Source organism: Daktulosphaira vitifoliae, unplaced genomic scaffold (genome assembly GCF_025091365.1).
Source record: "Daktulosphaira vitifoliae isolate Bord-2020 unplaced genomic scaffold, ASM2509136v1 Scaffold_1, whole genome shotgun sequence".
Classification (NCBI taxonomy): Eukaryota; Metazoa; Arthropoda; class Insecta; order Hemiptera; family Phylloxeridae; genus Daktulosphaira; species Daktulosphaira vitifoliae.
This window is the reverse complement of record NW_026099572.1, coordinates 64570298-64588476: the sequence shown is the minus strand read 5'-3', so window position 1 is coordinate 64588476 and position 18179 is coordinate 64570298. Positions and strand designations below refer to the sequence as shown.

The window sequence follows — 18179 nt, the reverse complement described above, 5'->3', positions numbered from 1 at the left end:
TATCAAAAGGCATATAAATAAAAACACTATTTTAAGTCACTGTAAAAATGTATTATAACAATTACCTGTATTTATATATTACAAACAAAGTATTTTAATGAATAGAAGTCATTAACTGATTACTAATTTCAATTTAGATTAGAATTTTAAGTGCAAAAAAATTTTTAATTTTGTTGAAATCAGCAGTACAAATTGAAGTTTTATACATATCAATATTTTTAAAAACTAATATGTATATATATATGTATATATTATATGAATATTGTTTATAACTTCACTCTATATAACGTTTTTAATTATAAAATGATTAACCTAATAATATATTTATAGAATTAGGAAAACTAGAACATAATCTATATAAAAGAAAAAACTTAAACGCCTACAACAGAGTAAAATATTATATGTAATATGCATACACAAACAATAGCGTTGTATAATTTTATGCTAACTTGCTTCGCGATTCGCTGATGGAAATAAAAACGTGTAAAAATAGATAGGACACACAATATATGAGCATAAGCTTAACCAGACCATATTTAATAACTCACAAACCTTTACATGATAATATAGTGAAATTAATATAATATTGAGAAAGACTATTTACGCATATTTCTCCTTATGATGAAATAAATAAATTAAAAATGGAGAATTGCATATAATTTTAATAGTAATAAAAATTTATATTAATTTTATAGGGATGACATGGTCTAATTTCATAAAAAAAAAAAAAAATTTGATGTTAGCCTAAATATGACCACAACAATAAGATGTTTCCCATAGATAAATACAGGAGTCTATTCTTTCTTCTTTTCTTCAGTAGATTTTTTTCCAATAGGAATAGCTGCTCTAACTCTAATAAAATAGAAAAAATACATTTATTATTTTATACAGTAAATATATTAAATAATAAATACTTGTTGGTTAATTCTGCAATTTTACCCCTGACCAATTCAATATTTTGATCAATTTGAGTTTTGTTGTTTTCATACACTTTTGGTAATGTAAACAGTGCAATTAAACCTAAAAATATAATAAGAAAATAGTTTGGTTTAATACTATGTAATAGTGTCATATTAAAAGTAAAATAATATTTAATACATATTAGTCTTACCTAAAATTATTAAAGTGAGGCCATTGAACCACGCACCAATATAAGTTAACACCCATAAAATACCAAAAAATTTGACCGAGTCCACTAAATCTTCAGCGAGTAATAAACGACGGAGTTCAACTAGAATAGCATTGACATGCACAACAGCTAATTTACCCCATTCTTCAGCTTTTTCTTCTGGAAGCCTAATGTCTAAGTCCAAATATTCTCTGTAGTAAAACATTGAAAATATTAATATTGTATAAAAAATTCTCAAATTACATATAGTATATAGTATATTCTTACTGGAATGGATGACTTTCAGATGTTTTTTGAACTGTTTGTAAAGCTACTTTATAAAGGCGTAATAAAATACATCCAGACTGTACAGCGATGGCAAGATATGCAATAACACTGATCAATGACATATATGCAAAGGATAATAAAATGACTAGTGAGCCACCAAAGACAATACCTGACAATACAGGATCTCTCCAATACACTAAGGCTTCAACTGTAAAAAATAAAAATAAAATACTTATTATTTTAATAAATAATTAAAAAAACTCAACATAGAAATAATACATCACATAATATTATTGTTTTAACAGTCTTTAATTAATTAATGTAATCATAATTCAACCATAATTAGAAAAAACAAAATTTATAATTTCTTAACTAATTTTTAAAACTAACAAAAATTTAATAATAATTTTTTTTTTAAATACAAAATTCTAGTAAATTCATAACTTATTATATTATATATATTACTTAATATAAAATACTTTGTAAATACTAATAATGAAAATATGGATAATCCCCATTGAAAATACTCAGTCTAATATTTCATTAAAAAATATCTCACTATCAATATAATTTTAAAATTACTTTGACATTTTTCTTGCGAATTTAACTGAAATAATATTTTATAATTAATGGATATGATGATCATAATATTACAATAATTTGTAATATAATATATGTCATATAAATTATGACATTATTATGTCATATTTTTGTAATTAAAAAAAATATTATCTCGAAAAAAAAAATTGACATTGTAAATAAATTATATAGGTTAAAAAAAATTAACTATGATAATATAAAATATTTTCGAGGTTATCAAAATAAGATACTACATTACATATAATTTTTCTATTTGTAGCATAATAACATTAACAAAGAAAAAATGTTTTAAAAAGAGTACTGTAAATAAAAGTAGAATTAGCAAAGTGAACATTGAACTATAAACATAGCCTCAGGGTATCAACGATGCAACGTTTGAATTTTATTCAGAAATTTTGCTATGTGGAAATTAAAATACAATAAGATAAATATAATTTACGAGATAACGTTCCATATTGGAAGCTAATTGATTCGCGTAGAAATTTTATATTTTATTACTAACAAAAATATATGGTCGCCTAATAAATAAATATATAAATAAATAAATAAATAAAATGAAATTTTAATAATAACCCTGCAACAGTTTTATATTAAAAAAAAGAAAGTGATAGAAACGCGAAGATGTATATATGCAGTGTTAATCCTTTTAATTATAATAATAATAGTACTTTCTAGTTCAAAGTAGTTCAATACAATTTTTGAATAATAATTATGAAAACGAACATATAGAACTAGAATTTATTGTATATTATAAAAACGCAGTTTTAATTTTATCTCAACATCAAATATAATTTAAATACTTCCCTATTGGTTTAACGAAACTCACTCTGTAAGTTATACATTATAGTTGAAAAGAAAATCTAAAAAAGTTAAAATTGAATATTTTTAAATCAAAACACACCGAGGTTTTAGAATGACTAAGAATTAAGTAAATACATCTACGACAATAAACCAAAATGAATCATCATTTAGAATAATTTTCAGTTCAAATCTCGAGTATTCGCATCTGCGCATTTAAGTAGCCGCTGTTAAAGGCTAAAACATGAATTCATGTACATGAAAAAAATTAAGGGGATGCCGATTGATAAACATATCAAGGTGATATAAATAGATAAATACACTAAACGCAAGTAAAATACAATATTTAAAAAATGTATTAATGGGTTATTAAAGAGGCCACGTAAATCGAATGTGTTAAATTTAAATCAAACAAAAATTAAGAGAACTAAGAAATTATCATTTCATGTAACAGAATGCCCGTCTAACGGTAATCATCCGACGAAACCGGTTGTTTGGTATATGATTTGATCTTGAACACGAAACTTCAACAAGAAACAAAAAGAAATAATACGATTTTCGAGTACCAAGCAAGTTTTAAGTTATAGGCACACAAACCTGGTCCCCTTTCAGGTAACTCGACGGGTGCAGCATATCCGTTGTTGTACCTACTATTATTTCTCTTGGGCGCCATTTGTCAACCGATTAACCACACGAGATTTACGGAATAAAGAACTACACAAACTACAGCCGATGCGCAATTGAGCTCTATACTAAGATGATCTTGGACGGCTAAATGGTATCCACCGTACGCCAAAAGACAACGGCTGCGGCGGCCAACGGATTCCACGTAGCAGAGCTACTCCCCCTCTTTCAATACACAGCTGTTCGTGTGTCTGTCCCACCAACGGTGCTGAGGTTCCACATGTGCGTTCGAGTCCTGCATACGTGTGTCCCGTCGACAATTACGTTGTGTCCCGGTCTGGGCTTGCATCAAAAATTACCAATGTTTTGCTGAATCAGAATTTTTTTTTTTTGTAATCTTTAATTTCTGTAAAATGTGGTACACGTTGCAAATTCATTACTAGTTTACATGACACTGACACGTATCGATAAAAAACGTTACACTGTCAGCATATCGTAATGCAAACGTTAAAATATCGTTCATTAAACTACACAACGATATATGATAGTTGCATTTATATATTTGACTTATATTAAATGTAGGTTAAATCCATCGATTTTCCAAAATTTGAAAAATCAGTGGATTCTTAGAAAAGTGAAAGAAAACCTTGTTATAAAATATTCCCTTTACAAAAATTAATTAACATTTTAGGGTATAACTGTACTTCAAAGAAAACGAATTTCAAATAATAAATCCACGTCGGTCATTCATTGTTTGAAATATATACTTAAGGTTTATTGAATAAAAGTAATGAGCCTAATAGTTAACACGAAAGAAATTTTAAACAGTGTTTCAAAAACCATAACTTATAACTTGTTTACTGTCAACGATTTAAGAAATAAAATACATTTCTACTATTCGAAAATTAAAATATATCCGAACACTGTACAAAAAAAAATCAAGTTTACTGCAGAAAACACAGACATGCGTTCCGATGACTTGAAAAGAATACATAAATATAGCAGCGGAATTAAAAATAGATCACGTGGTCAAATGTCTAGAATTAGACAAGTATAAAATATTATATATTTGAAAATAAACTAGCTAAGATTTACTATTTCACTTAATTGAATAATCAGTATTTAAATAAACAAATAACTTCGTGCACATATAGACCAAGTAAATGAATAAAATGTTCTATTTTAAAAATAAATTTGTCATATAGTTTTTAAACAATTAGGAAGACTCGATCGACAGCATAACCGGAAATAAAAAACTTGAATAAAAAAATCACGTTACTCATAATTCAAAAATTGAATACATAAGTACCATGTGTTACAATAACGATTTTATAACAGTCTTTGACGTTGTGGTTACTGTGTAGGTGAAATTTTATCAAATAATATTACTGATTTAATTATAAAAATAATAATTACAGAATAACTTAACGGTTTTCGCAAGGATCTCTTATATAACAAGTTTAAGATTTTTTTTCTGTAACTATAAAATTAAGTGTTTGAGATTAATTAGTAAACGTCAAAATCTACATAGTACTGTTTTTGTTTAATGGTAAAAAGATGTATTACATATAATTTCCAAAAAGAATACCAAATTATCTTATATTATTTGTTAACACTACAATATAATGGATAAACTACAAAAACTGCATCCGCACCACCAACTACCTAAATATGACATTGTTAAGAGAAACTCCTAAAATTCTTAGAAATTTTACTATAAGAAAAAAATATTAGTAACCCCTGGAAGTAATAATATATATTTTCTTTTATTATTATGTTAAATAATTTGAAAATCAATGAACGTGTACATAAAATTTGTAAAACGTATTAACTAAGTTAAAATGACATAACACACTGATTATATTGAAATGACCTCTTTGAGTAAGAATCAATACATTCAAGTATTGGTCATTAATTTTGTGATGTGATAAATAAAATTCCATAATATACAGTAATGATTAAAGTTTAAATATCAATACAAAATTTAACAGACGATTTGCATATAAAATGTGAACTGGTTAAAAAATTCAATAAATCGTTATACAAATGCTTTAATTGTTCTTTAATCATAATATTGCTTTAGTTAATTCAAACCGTAAAATATTTGCAATGCAAATTATATTTAAGTAAATAAATGTATAAATCCGTCGGATAAGTAGCTCATCCACTCTTTTGAAAGTAATGTTTATTTTTATATGTAATAAGAGGCAGAGAAATTTTCTTCACACTCCATATTTTCAGTAATATTTATGTCAAGTATATTAAACAATTAAAAAAAAAAAGAATCATAAACACATCCTAAAAATTTGTAACCCAACTAACATTGAAAAGGTATCACAAATTCAGTCATGAAAAATAACAAACGTAACTAAAACCTAGTAATTTAATTACTGAATAAATTTTTATTCTCTGGCCTTGAAACATCAGTCGAGGTTTATATTCTGCAATTACTGATAACATAAAAAAGTCGTTTATTAATTTTTGGCATAGTTAGTTTTATTAAGAGGGAGAAAGAAATATATATAAGAAAATTTTCCCTGCCAAACGAAAGATAATTATTTTTTTTACACTAATCNAGTTAGTTTTATTAAGAGGGAGAAAGAAATATATATAAGAAAATTTTCCCTGCCAAACGAAAGATAATTATTTTTTTTACACTGTATTTTTGTTTTAGGAACCTATTCCCCTTACTCCCCCTTTATCACTATTAATTATGCGTCTGCTTTAAACTCAGTAAACAATTGCGTGCATAATTGATTCGAAAATAATATGAAAAGTAAAAAAAAATATGTTGGATACTTATAATTAATAATCACGAATCTACAAAACAATTAAAATAGAAATTTCAATTCGGCTACCACTGTTACAATTAAACCCACAACAAAATTTACCATCAAAGGATTTACGTACTTTAAGAAAACATTGTTTATTATTTAAATGATCAACTAATAACAGATACTAGTTATAAATGTTTCTATATATTAATATACGTTTAAACTTATAGATAAACCACATCAGATTGACAAAAAAAAGTTATGTAAAATATTCTTAACTCCCACCACGAAATAATTACATTTATTTTTATCATTAGTCATAACTATGTAATAAAAGGTCAATATCATTCAAGGTGTTTTCTATACACTATTTTAAGTTAACCATTAAACGTATATTTTTTAGAAATGTTCACACATTTCGTTGGATATAATAGCATTATACGTATATGTTTTTATTAATGATTTGTTAAATCTTAGCTCAATCAAATGCACAAAATTTTAAATGTACAACGTCTATATTGTTTAGTTAAATTGAATTATTTGTTTAAGATTATGTAAGATGCATATATATATATATTACATCACTTATCACTAATCACTAATCCTCAAGAAGTAAAAAATCACGTGTAAATCATAGTCCACTGTGGCATAGAAAAATGTAGTACATGTTTGCCCATGACTCACATTAGTAGTATCAATTTAAATAATTACAGTAATCATTATTCAACAATTTCATTGTAAAATAAAATATTTACCAATTTTCATGAAACTTTGTACATTTTATTATCTTATTAAACATAAAAAAATATGTCTCTCATAAACCATATTTGTTTTTTAATATAAGCCTTCATTTAACAATTTTAACATTTTAAAATATGAAAAGCAATAGGAACATAAGTTACAGAACCACTTACATAGAGAATTTAATTTAACAATTAAATTAACAAAAATATAACACGAATTATTAAACGTGTATCTGACAACGGTACAGTTATGCTGTTGCATACAACATCTCAATTACATAACCAGTTGGTCTATCTCAGATAAAAACAATAACGATAACACATTCCATACAAGTCGTAATATTCTTAGCAGTAAAAAGGTAGTGACTTTATTCACAAGATAAGTTTCAGAAAATACACTTTTAAATATTACATTTATTATGTAAAAGTCTTAATTCGAACAAGAGGTTTATTTTTGGCGGGCAAGTTTACTCCCTCTTACCCGCCAAAACATCAGCACAACAACGCCCGGAAGTCTACATACAACGGCCAGAATTAATGAAAAATTCGTTAACTATAAGTCCTAATGAAGTTGATTCGTATTTACTTACGTTTTTCTCTTTTTACTCCCATGTTGAATGTTTCACGCAGAATCCAAGACGAATTTCGATTTGACAGTTTATAAAAAAAAAAAATACTACATGCGAATTACACACTGTCACTACCTATAAGTGTCGTCGTCATATATTATTATAATAGATCGGCGTACTGAGTGCACTGCCGCGTCTATGATTTTAATTTTTTACTGATCTATTTTTATGGCCGTGTCGGCAGCTCAAGCGCTCATTTAATTCTAATTATACTGTCGAGCTCCAAGATAAATGTACAACACACGCACAAACGTATAGGCATACCACCATTCGAACACAAAGCAATACTGACACAGTGCACTGGACACAAACGGCGGTTAACTACATGCAGTGCGCGTTGGTTCACTCCCTACAAAACAATGAACGGCAGGACGTGTGGCACAGTATTGCTTGCGCGCGCTACACGCTAGGGACAATAATCACAGGGGGCGAAGTGTTATTGCGTCGCAATTTAAACTCGGTGTATATACGCAGCGAGGATATACAACTACGGCACTCCGTATAAAATATCAGTGGTTAACGCGATCAATAGAACATGTAGACAAGGCGGAGGTACATTTTTTGCGGAAGCCTGTTGGGCTAAGGCGTTAACAGCCGTAGAATTTAAATAAAAATCATAAACGAAATCGTAGACGAACCATCGAGTTGATCAATGATTTATTGATAACGTAAATATCTTAATACCAGTCTTTAAATTTCCAGACCAATCCGAAATATTTATAAGAAAATATAAAATTTTTATAAAAGTTAAATTGTGATAACATATACATACCCCGGACATTAAATTCGGAGGATTAAACATTGTGATACTTTAGATATTCGTTTCGGGGATTTATAGATTAAAAACAAAATAATATTTATTGCTATTCAAAAAAAATAATAAAAATTAAGATAGTAATTATTTCTATCAATAATTGCTATAAGACAATGAGTCGGTTAAAGTAATAAATAATAATAATCCAATACAACACACCCCTTACAAGTTCCTGTGACAAGGATAAGAAACCCAACAAGTCAGTTCTTAGAACTTAGTCAAGCTCAGTCTCAGCGCATAATTATATATATGCCAATATTTATATTTTCTACAAATGAAAAACTATTTTTAGAGCGAGAATTTGACCATTTAAAAAAGTTTTGGATTAATCAGATGGAAAATTATTCATCTAAAAATGAACCTGAATATAACAAATGTTTATATTTTAATATTGATAGTATTATTCGATTATTTTTAATCATATAAAAATTACATACCTTTAGGTGGCAGTTTCTCAGGATTGAACCATTTATCTAAAAAAAAAAGTTATATCTTTAACTACGAAATTTTATATCGAATAAATCAATAACAAAAATTATTACTAAATGTTCTCCTTAAATAAAACAAAATAATTCTTACTAGGCTGAATTAAAATAAACAAAATATTCACTACTGAAATATGATCAAATTCTACTACTGATTTCATTTTAAATAATATGTATGTTAAAATAAAAATAAAACAACAATAATTAGTTAATATTTGTCATAAATTTAATAGAACCTTGCAAATAAAAAATGCTATCACTAATAATAATTCAATCTAGAATTCACGTGTTAGAAATAGTGGTTATTTCTAAAGCGTTGTTTTACACGAACTAAATGCCTGAAATCGGCAGTCGTTATTGTTATTAAATTCATTTTCAATTTATGATATAGGTATTATTACAACGCTGATAGTATAATAAGGCATAAGGTCACGCTGGATAAAAATAGGTATTACTCTATGTGATCAACCATTCCTTCTTCAAAACTTTAAAATTAAAGAAACTTTTATTTCAAATATTATTTTTTAAGATATGTTTTATTCGATTTCAAAAGTTTCAATAGTTTTATAATATCTTAATAACTTTAAATATTTTTATTTATTATTATTATGTCTTTATTATATTAGTAAAAAAACAACTGCAGTAAAAACGTAATTTCAATAAATAAAAGTCTATAAGTACTTCTTACTTGGAAAAAGTACATTTAATAAAAAAAATGTATTCTTAACGCTCTTATTGTATTATTAAAAAGTTATTCCAAAAATGTAATTAATATAATTTATTATATTTCATTGTTGTTCAGATAATTACATAGAATAATTTTATATTTTTTCCTATATTTTATAGAATCATACTTATCCTATTCATATAGAATTAGACATTAAAAAATGAAAAAGGCTCTTTTTTTTAAAAGTGGCCTTTTTTTTATAAAAAAATTGTTATTGAGAAATCAAGGTATAACTGAAATTTGATATTAGGAGGGTAAAATGGTACATAAAAAAACATTTTCATTATCTGCCTCTTAAAGAAATAAGTAATCTTTTATTTTTTGAGGATTATTTCCTCTCAGTATCATTGTTCTGAAACATAAACATTAGCAATGTTTTTATGGGAACTGTAGGATTTAAGTTTCCATGGACATATCCAATGCCCAACAAATAATTTTTTGAATTGGGTTAAGAAAGGGGGTAGGGAGAAAAAATAAATTGAGTATAAAGCTATAGCCCCTACAGTCAAAGGTTTTAAACTAAGACGATGAATATAAGTTATTAAATATAATATTGTTTTTAGGGTTTAATGTAAGGTTCTCTTCATAGATTCAGAAAGTACATCATTTTTATCTTATCATTAATTTATACAATTCATATGAAATATGTTAAAGATAGAAGTTTTGTTGTAAAAAACATTTAATATGTTAAATCTATTTAAATTATATTAGAAATTGATACATAAAAAATATAAGAATAAAAATTAATAATTTTCAATAAGATTTTCCCCTTCAAAAATTGTACACATCACATTCTAAACATCTTTTATGTCACATAGATTGTTAGATATAATATCCTCAGTATTTTTATTAATAAATATGTAATTAAAAGATTGATTAAATAATTAATTTTTAAATTTATTTGTCGTGTATAAATTCTACAACTTAATAATATTCTAGTTTCTAGATAAAACGACTTAAAAAATTATTACTATAAAATAAAACTCAAAGATACTTGCATAAAAATATTTATGTGATATTACTTAATAAAATAAGAGAACAATGAAAAAAATATTATAATTTACCTAGACCAATTCTTGAAAATAATTCTTCGGGTCCAATTTTTATGTCACAAATATCATTCTTAACATTAGTTTCCTTAGGAGATATATTAGTTATAATACTATCAGAGTCAAAAGACTCAGGTTGTTGAACATTTTCTGTTTTTGTTTTAGAAATGTTTTTATAGGTAGGAACATCATTATTTTTAGACTCAATATCAAAAATTAAGTCAGCTTTATCAGGAATCTCTACATAAGGAACACTTTTAGATACATTAGTATCGCAGAGTAGACTAGAAGCTGTTTCAGTATTAAATAAATTTTCATCACTTTTGGTCACATGCTCAGTTTTTTCATCTTCCACAATATAAATAAGAGATTTAGGTTCTTGTTCTATTACTTCAAAAGTATTTTCAAGAGGTTGAATATTTTCAACAGAGCTAGACTTTTCTGGAACTAATATGAGGTCTTCATTGTCTTCTTGATAATTAGATTTTATTTCTTCAGACATAATATCATTTGGGAATTCAGAAGAAATCGGTTTTGGTGACAATTCTGATAGGTCATCGTTTAAGTCCAATAGTTTCCGGTCTTCCATTTTCCAATTCTTAAAATGGATGTACACTTAATGCAGTTGAAGTGTTAATTACAAATAGGCAAAGTGCAGTCTAAAAATAAAAAAAATGTTGCGTATATCGTGAAAACTTTAAGAGCAATAAATGTAAAAATAGTATTAGCAGTAAAATTAAGTAGATATTTTAAAAAGGTTATGTATGTTCAAAAGGTAACAATTAATAAAAAAAACATCGAAATAATTACTGAATTTTCTATTACACTATAAATATGAATTTCAGATGATAATGAAGAATACTGTTGTATGATAAAAAAAAATCAATATTAATTTAACAGTTATACCACAGAATAAATATTAATTGGTAACCTAGGTAACCTAAATAAACTTAGTATCCTTAAACATATACTATTGATAAGAAATATTTATGGTTATGTGGACTATGTTAACTAACTATGGTCCTGTGATAACCTTATAGTTTATATACAAAAGTTCATAGTCAGGATGACAATTTATAACAGATAAGATAAACCCAGATGGTGTACATTTTAATTCACTGATACATCGAACCTGCCACAATGCAGTGACACCGCATATAAGGAATTAATTTAATGTACAGCTCCTTTTACTATAATTATTGTATCATATAATTGGTTATGTCTGTATACATGAAAGTCAATGCATATTAACAGAATTTAAAAAAATAGTCAAAATTTGAGTAGCTATAATGTACTATTTATTGGTAAACTTTTTAACTTATCTTTAATCTACTTACATCAGTCTTTTTAACTCTATAACAGATTAAATAATTCGATTTCATATAATTTGCTACATAATGCTAAATATGTTTTCTTTTCATATATTCTAATGCTTCAAGGGTAAAATTTTTAGTTTAAAAATAAAGAAAACTAAATAAAATATCATTTAGATCCTGAAGAATTTCAAAATTTAAAGATGTAAGTGTGAATGTACTTATTGTTGCTAAAGAAAGTGTTTTTTCCATATACAAAGTTTTAAACCTTTGAACCCAAAAAATAAATTATTTCTTTTCTTTGTTATATTGTTTCTTTCTTTTTGCAGTAAATGTGATTTAATAATTAAAATTAAGTTTGGGCATTAGCATATTATATCGTACATGATTTAAAATAAACACATGCAAAAATTAAAAATAAAATAATTAATGAATTTCAAATATAAAATGGGTAATCTTCATACATCAATATAGCAAAAATGAAACGGAACTCGAAAGTATCAGTAAATTTAGCATCTTTACAAAGACGTCATAACAGACAATAAAAGTCAGTAACACATAGTTAATAAACAATAATTTCCTATTAATACTTTTTTATTCCTATAATTGGCGATACTGATCTGAGGTAGGTTTTAGTTAGCTTACATTTTTGAGAATTACACATCTTGAGATAAAGTGAACCATCTGGTTTTATCTTATCTGTTATATTATTAACAGCAATTCTTTTGAGAATTATTGTATATTTAAAATTTTTCTTATAATTAAAAACCTAATTTTTTATTCAATGTAAAAGTTTTTCTAAAAAAAAGGCATTAATAACTATAATTTAACTTATTTCAAAAATTTAAGTAAAAGTATTTGTTTTATATTTTTGTAAAATTTTCTAGTAAACTTTGTTGTATGAATTATTATTGATTAAAACAAAGATTATTGCACCTTAAATATGGAAAATATATTCAATAAAGACCATAATGCTGAATCTTCCGTTTATAAAGATTATGGTCAAGAGGATATGTTTTTAGCCCCTGAACCTAAACGTTCAAATGATTATCAATTGTCAGAAGCATACAACAAAAAGAAAAAAGACAAAACAAAAAAACAAATTGAAGCAGAAGAACGAGAAAAAATGAGGTTAGTCTTATAAAATGATTGATTTATTTTATTTAATACAATTATTTGTAATAACACAGTATTGATGATTTTAGAGTGTTAGTGTCAAATTTTACTGAGGAACAATTAGATAGATATGAAATGTATAGACGTTCAGTATTTCCAAAAGCTGCAATAAAAAGAGTATGTGAATTATATTTATATATATTAAAAATCTTGGTTTATTTCTATAAAAATGAATTCATAAAAATATTATTTATTAAAAAATAAAATTTTAGATCATTCAAACCATAACGGGAAATTCAGTATCTCAAAATGTTGTTATTGCAATGTCTGGAATTGCTAAAGTATTTATTGGTGAAATAGTTGAAGAAGGTATTATATATTTAATTATTTTAATAAAAAGATTAGAAACCTATATAAAATAATATAAATGTACCAATGTAATATTGAAAGAATGTAAATACAGCTGCCAGTGATCTTGAAATGAAAGCATATATTTAATTAAAAAACAAAAGTGATACATTTTATTGATATTTTAGCTCTTGATATAATGGAAACTCAAGGTGACGTAGGACCTTTGCATCCTAAACACTTAAGAGAAGCTGTTAGAAGGTTAAGAAAACGAGGTGCAATTCCATCATCCAAAGGTAGAAAAATGCCATTTTACATTTAATTAATTGACTGAAATTATCCTTGTATATGTGACAGAATTTTATATTTTTTATATAATAATATTAAAATTGAGTGTATATATAATCATTATTGAGATGTATTATTTTTTAAGTATAATAAATATAATAATAATATAAAAACCAGGTTTTTAGTTTTATATTATATTAAAAAAAACATAGAAAAAAAATTTTAAATGTGTATTTTTAATTGTTAATATTGTTTCAGAATTCAAGTTACAACATATAAATTAGAACATATTTTTATGTCTGAATAATAAAAATACTATGGTAATAAACCCCAATAATAATTAATATTTCAAATTTATTAATTAATTCATTACTATAAACAATTAATAAATTAGTTATAACAATTATAAAAGTAAAAATTAAAATAAATATGTGTTAAATGATTAAAAAGAAAAGCTATAACAAAAAAATCTAAAATTTTATTTAAAATACTTGTAATTGAGAAACAAAATATTTAAAATTTAATCTTAATGCATTTAAGATTAGATATTTTAATATTTTAACATTGAAATATTTTATTTTTAATAACATTTATTATAGCGAAACTTAACAAACTCAAATCATTTGATGATCTATTACATTCTTTTGCTAATTCTACAATTGTTAATTTAATTGTTTCATCTCTGTAGTTAAGCAAGTATGCACTAGTTATTATTATTGAAGCAGCTATACTTGTTTTTTGGAATTCACCAAACAAAATTTGTACTCTAAAAATACATTAAACAGATTAATAAAAAATAAAATAATTAACCGTATATGATTCTATGAGTTATTTAGATATTATATTTCAGTATATACCTACTTCTTATTACAAGAAAATTCCTGTTGTCCTTTTTTATGCAATAAACTATCACAAATACTTTGATAATAAATATAAACAAAATCACTTATAACTGAACAAAGTGTTAATAGTTCATTTTCGTTGTCATAACCACATATTATGATAAAATACTCAACAAATGTGTACATTGATGGTTCATTTAACTGTATTATTTAAAATAACATAACAAAGAAATTGAATTATGTTGTGCAAATTATTTAGTACTGTTTTTGACAATTATTTGATGTACCTTATATTCTATTGTATGAAAAACATAAACTTCTGAGGAAATAATATCATTTATTGTGTGCATTTGTCCAAACTGGTGTAACATATTTTTCATCTCAATTAATTTTAAATTCTAAAAATATATAATTCAACACATTACTTTAGAAAGTTAGTTTTAACAATAAAAATTGCAGTATTTCCACTATGTTTTAGCTTGTTAAAATTAAATATTAAAAGAATTTAATTTTTCACTATTATAACGTAACTAATTACAAAAATTTTAAATAAATGTCAATGTCAATTTGCAGAGATGTATTAGGTGTCAATGACACCCATACAGTATTAATTATTTCCACTCTTTTTTTTTTAAATTTCCCTCATCAAAAATAAGATAATTATTTTAAATAAGTTTTTCCACCTAAAGCAAATGTTTCTTTTGCACTTAGATAAATATAATATCACAAAACTGTCTTATTCAAAAAAGTTTTAGCTTATGAAATTTTTTTTTTCTTTCACTATAATATTGTGTTTATGTTATAGCATATACAATAACACAATTTAAAATGAATTTCTTTTATTAAAATCCTAGAATACATTTTTAAATTTAAAGTTTATCTATTTTTTAAATTGAAAATTATTTATAAACAACATTTAATATCAAGTTGGAGCTAAGAAGACATTTATTTATAACTATTTAATGTTATATCATGCAAGTATAAATCCTTCCTAAATTATATATGTTCTTCATTTCTTAAAACAAAACTTAAAATTGTTTAAAAAACATAGGGATAATAAAAACTAGACAGAAATTGTTAAATCTAATGAGGATGTACCTTAACAGTAAATATGTCATTAAAAAGAGTGCATAACAAATTGAAAAAAAAGGAATCCATCCAGAATTAAAATAGATAGTTGGTTGTTTAGAAATTCTTTATTTTTAACAACTAAAATAAATTAAAATCCATGAAATTTTACTTTTAATAATGACATACCGTAAATCTATGCATAAATTTCAGTACTAATTGTATACATGATAATACTCTTAGAGAGGATTGATTTTTACTTTGTTTTAAAAATTCATTCCAATTTTTCTCGCATTTCTTGATTTTTTTGTATTTATAAAAAAATATTTTATTCAAATACCTAAAAATAATTAATAAAACACATTAAACAACATTATATGATTAGTAATAAGGCATTTACTAACAGATCAAACAATTCCAAACACATATATTTAATTCGTCTATTTACACCGAAACGTGAACAAATTTCAAAAACAAATTTAACTAATTCTGACGAAAACGAATTGTAAATTAAAAAATCAGTAGTTAGATATTGCTTATGATGAAGCTTCATTTTATATCGTTTATACCATTCTTTCACATATAAATCTAACAAAATTTACATGTTAAATCTTTAACAATAAATAATAAAAATTGACATGTTTTTCAAAATTCTAAACATTTCTATTTTACCTTCAATATTTTCTTCCTTGATGTTTCCAAATGAATTAGCATACGAATTATCATGTAGTTTTAAACTCATTTTATAATATAATATAATTGCGGTGTTATTAACTATTTAATTATTAAATGTATACCCCTATAATTTGATTCGACAATTTAAGATTGTCAACAGTAGCTTTTATAGTGACAAATTAACGACTACAGTGGATATAGTGACCCATCTAAAATAGTAAGTTTTTATATTGTTCATCGAATCTTACAAAAATTTAAGTGTGACCCGCTTACACTTCGTTACATTACGAAACTCTTTAAACTGTACGGATTTACTTAATGTAAAGCATAAATATAAGTACTTTTAGAATAATTTATGTTCATTATATCAATAATGATTCTAACATCATTAAGTAATAGCTTGAGAATTATAATCAAAATTTAACAAATTGTTTAAAATGTCTCTTTAAGTAAGCCAAATTTAAAGTTTTGTCTCGGTATCAGTCATAGAAATTTTTGTGTGGGGAGGGAAGTTAACGAATTATTTTTGGAATCGTGATTTTTTTTTTATTAATATTTTTTTAGTCAGTACATTAAAATAAAATAAAAATTTCTTAAAAATAGACAAAAAATTGACGTATAAAATCATCTAAAAAGAGTAAATATATATGACTTATAATAAAATTTTTGAGTCAGCATTCTTGGTTAGGGGTGGTACCCCCTATAATAACTGCCACTAGTAAATATTCATAAAGGTTGATCTGAATCAGTTATCCCAAGTCCCTACTATATTGTGAACATATAGACTGAAAAAATATTTCACTCGAATTGAAATGAAATGAGGGAAATATTTTGGAAAGTTATTTATTATTTACAATATCAAAAACATTGACATAAAACAACAGATAGCTTAAAATTAGGCATAAATTAAGGGAGGCATGACCTACACTTCTACCCAACTGATAACTTTAAATAAGTCAAAGTTATATTATTATTATCTTTTTTTTATTACATGCTGTTTTTATTTGAGTTATAATATAAAATATTTTATAAAAAAGATTTCTTGGATTCTACAAAAAATTCTAAATAGGTATAAACTGCTTAAAACTATAAATTTATTTTATATGATAATTAAATGAATCCATAATACATATGTTATAAATAAATATTTTGGTAATTTGAAAAAATTAGAATTGTTTAAAATATACGACTTGTATGTTATTGTGTTCATACATATTAATAAATATAGGAAAATAAAATTTAATAAATATTAATTTATCTAATTAATAAACTATATAAAATTATTAAAAGCTTGATTGCAAAAAATTAATGAAAAAACTGTAAATACTTGACGAAAAATTGCAAAATGATTGTGAAAAAGTTTAGTAACTTATAAAAAATTGTATTTTAGTTATTAATACTACAATTTCATGATTTTAATTGTATGTTACTGTAGTTTTTTACAAATCTTAAAAAAAAAAACAGAAAAATATAGAGAAATTAGTTCTTCAAATAAAATTATTTGAGAAATTCAATTTAATTTCTTAGCTAATTAAATATATTTTTATATAACTAAATAACTTTTTTTTTATTAAAAGAGGGCGCTAGACATCTTAAGTTTCCACAGATTGGGCTTAAAAGAGGCACCAAATTAATATTGCCCGAGTCACTGAAACCTTTAATACACCATTTCCAAAATTATATTACTTGTACTAGTTGCTAGATTAACAATCTTATCCAAGGCAAATTAAAAGCTTATTTCCAGATACCATATTCAAATTTTCTAAAAGATATGTTTGATTATAGCTGTGTTGATTATTTAAAATTTAAGTATCACATATAAATTGTTTTTTTAAGACTAGTTTTTATTTAAAATATTTTTTAAAGTTTTACTTAACATAAAGGTTCATA

At 24.6% G+C, this 18179-nt stretch overlaps 3 protein-coding genes across 10 annotated transcripts; 1 reads left to right on the top strand and 2 right to left on the bottom strand.

Annotated features, from left to right (window-relative positions):
- Nucleotides 1-284: 284 nt before the first annotated feature.
- On the bottom strand, nt 285-11454 carry LOC126895956 (reticulon-1-A). 4 transcript variants are annotated; one of them, XM_050668312.1, is made up of 6 exons: nt 10655-11454; nt 8816-8851; nt 1397-1604; nt 1112-1320; nt 915-1020; nt 285-852 (listed from the first exon to the last, which is right to left on the bottom strand). In XM_050668312.1, the coding sequence occupies exons 1-6, from the start codon at nt 11226-11228 to the stop codon at nt 795-797; spliced, it is 1191 nt and encodes a 396-aa protein (XP_050524269.1). In that variant the 5' UTR covers nt 11229-11454; the 3' UTR covers nt 285-794. The 4 variants fall into 4 exon arrangements, with proteins under 4 accessions (XP_050524269.1, XP_050524270.1, XP_050524272.1 ...); XM_050668313.1 differs by lacking the exon at nt 10655-11454 and adding an exon at nt 8958-9166 and having other exon boundaries at nt 412-852; XM_050668315.1 differs by lacking the exons at nt 8816-8851; nt 10655-11454 and adding an exon at nt 7526-7925 and having other exon boundaries at nt 412-852.
- A 1214-nt stretch (nt 11455-12668) lies between these two features.
- LOC126910257 (transcription initiation factor TFIID subunit 11) lies at nt 12669-14444 on the top strand. Of its 3 annotated transcripts, XM_050692660.1 has the most exons (6): nt 12669-13083; nt 13158-13245; nt 13341-13437; nt 13605-13712; nt 13963-14024; nt 14393-14444. In XM_050692660.1, exons 1-5 carry the CDS (start codon nt 12896-12898, stop codon nt 13986-13988), a joined length of 507 nt encoding a protein of 168 aa, XP_050548617.1. In that variant the 5' UTR covers nt 12669-12895; the 3' UTR covers nt 13989-14024; nt 14393-14444. The 3 variants fall into 3 exon arrangements, with proteins under 3 accessions (XP_050548617.1, XP_050548615.1, XP_050548614.1); XM_050692658.1 differs by lacking the exon at nt 14393-14444 and having other exon boundaries at nt 12670-13083; nt 13963-14050; XM_050692657.1 differs by lacking the exons at nt 13963-14024; nt 14393-14444 and having other exon boundaries at nt 12673-13083; nt 13605-13880.
- LOC126910255 (uncharacterized) lies at nt 14163-18161 on the bottom strand. Of its 3 annotated transcripts, XM_050692655.1 has the most exons (7): nt 16553-17483; nt 16287-16376; nt 16019-16202; nt 15804-15954; nt 14834-14944; nt 14566-14747; nt 14163-14470 (listed from the first exon to the last, which is right to left on the bottom strand). In XM_050692655.1, the coding sequence occupies exons 2-7, from the start codon at nt 16354-16356 to the stop codon at nt 14263-14265; spliced, it is 906 nt and encodes a 301-aa protein (XP_050548612.1). In that variant the 5' UTR covers nt 16357-16376; nt 16553-17483; the 3' UTR covers nt 14163-14262. The 3 variants fall into 3 exon arrangements, with proteins under 3 accessions (XP_050548612.1, XP_050548613.1, XP_050548611.1); XM_050692656.1 differs by lacking the exons at nt 16287-16376; nt 16553-17483 and adding an exon at nt 17850-18161; XM_050692654.1 differs by having other exon boundaries at nt 16287-17482.
- Between the last annotated feature and the right edge of the window lie 18 nt (nt 18162-18179).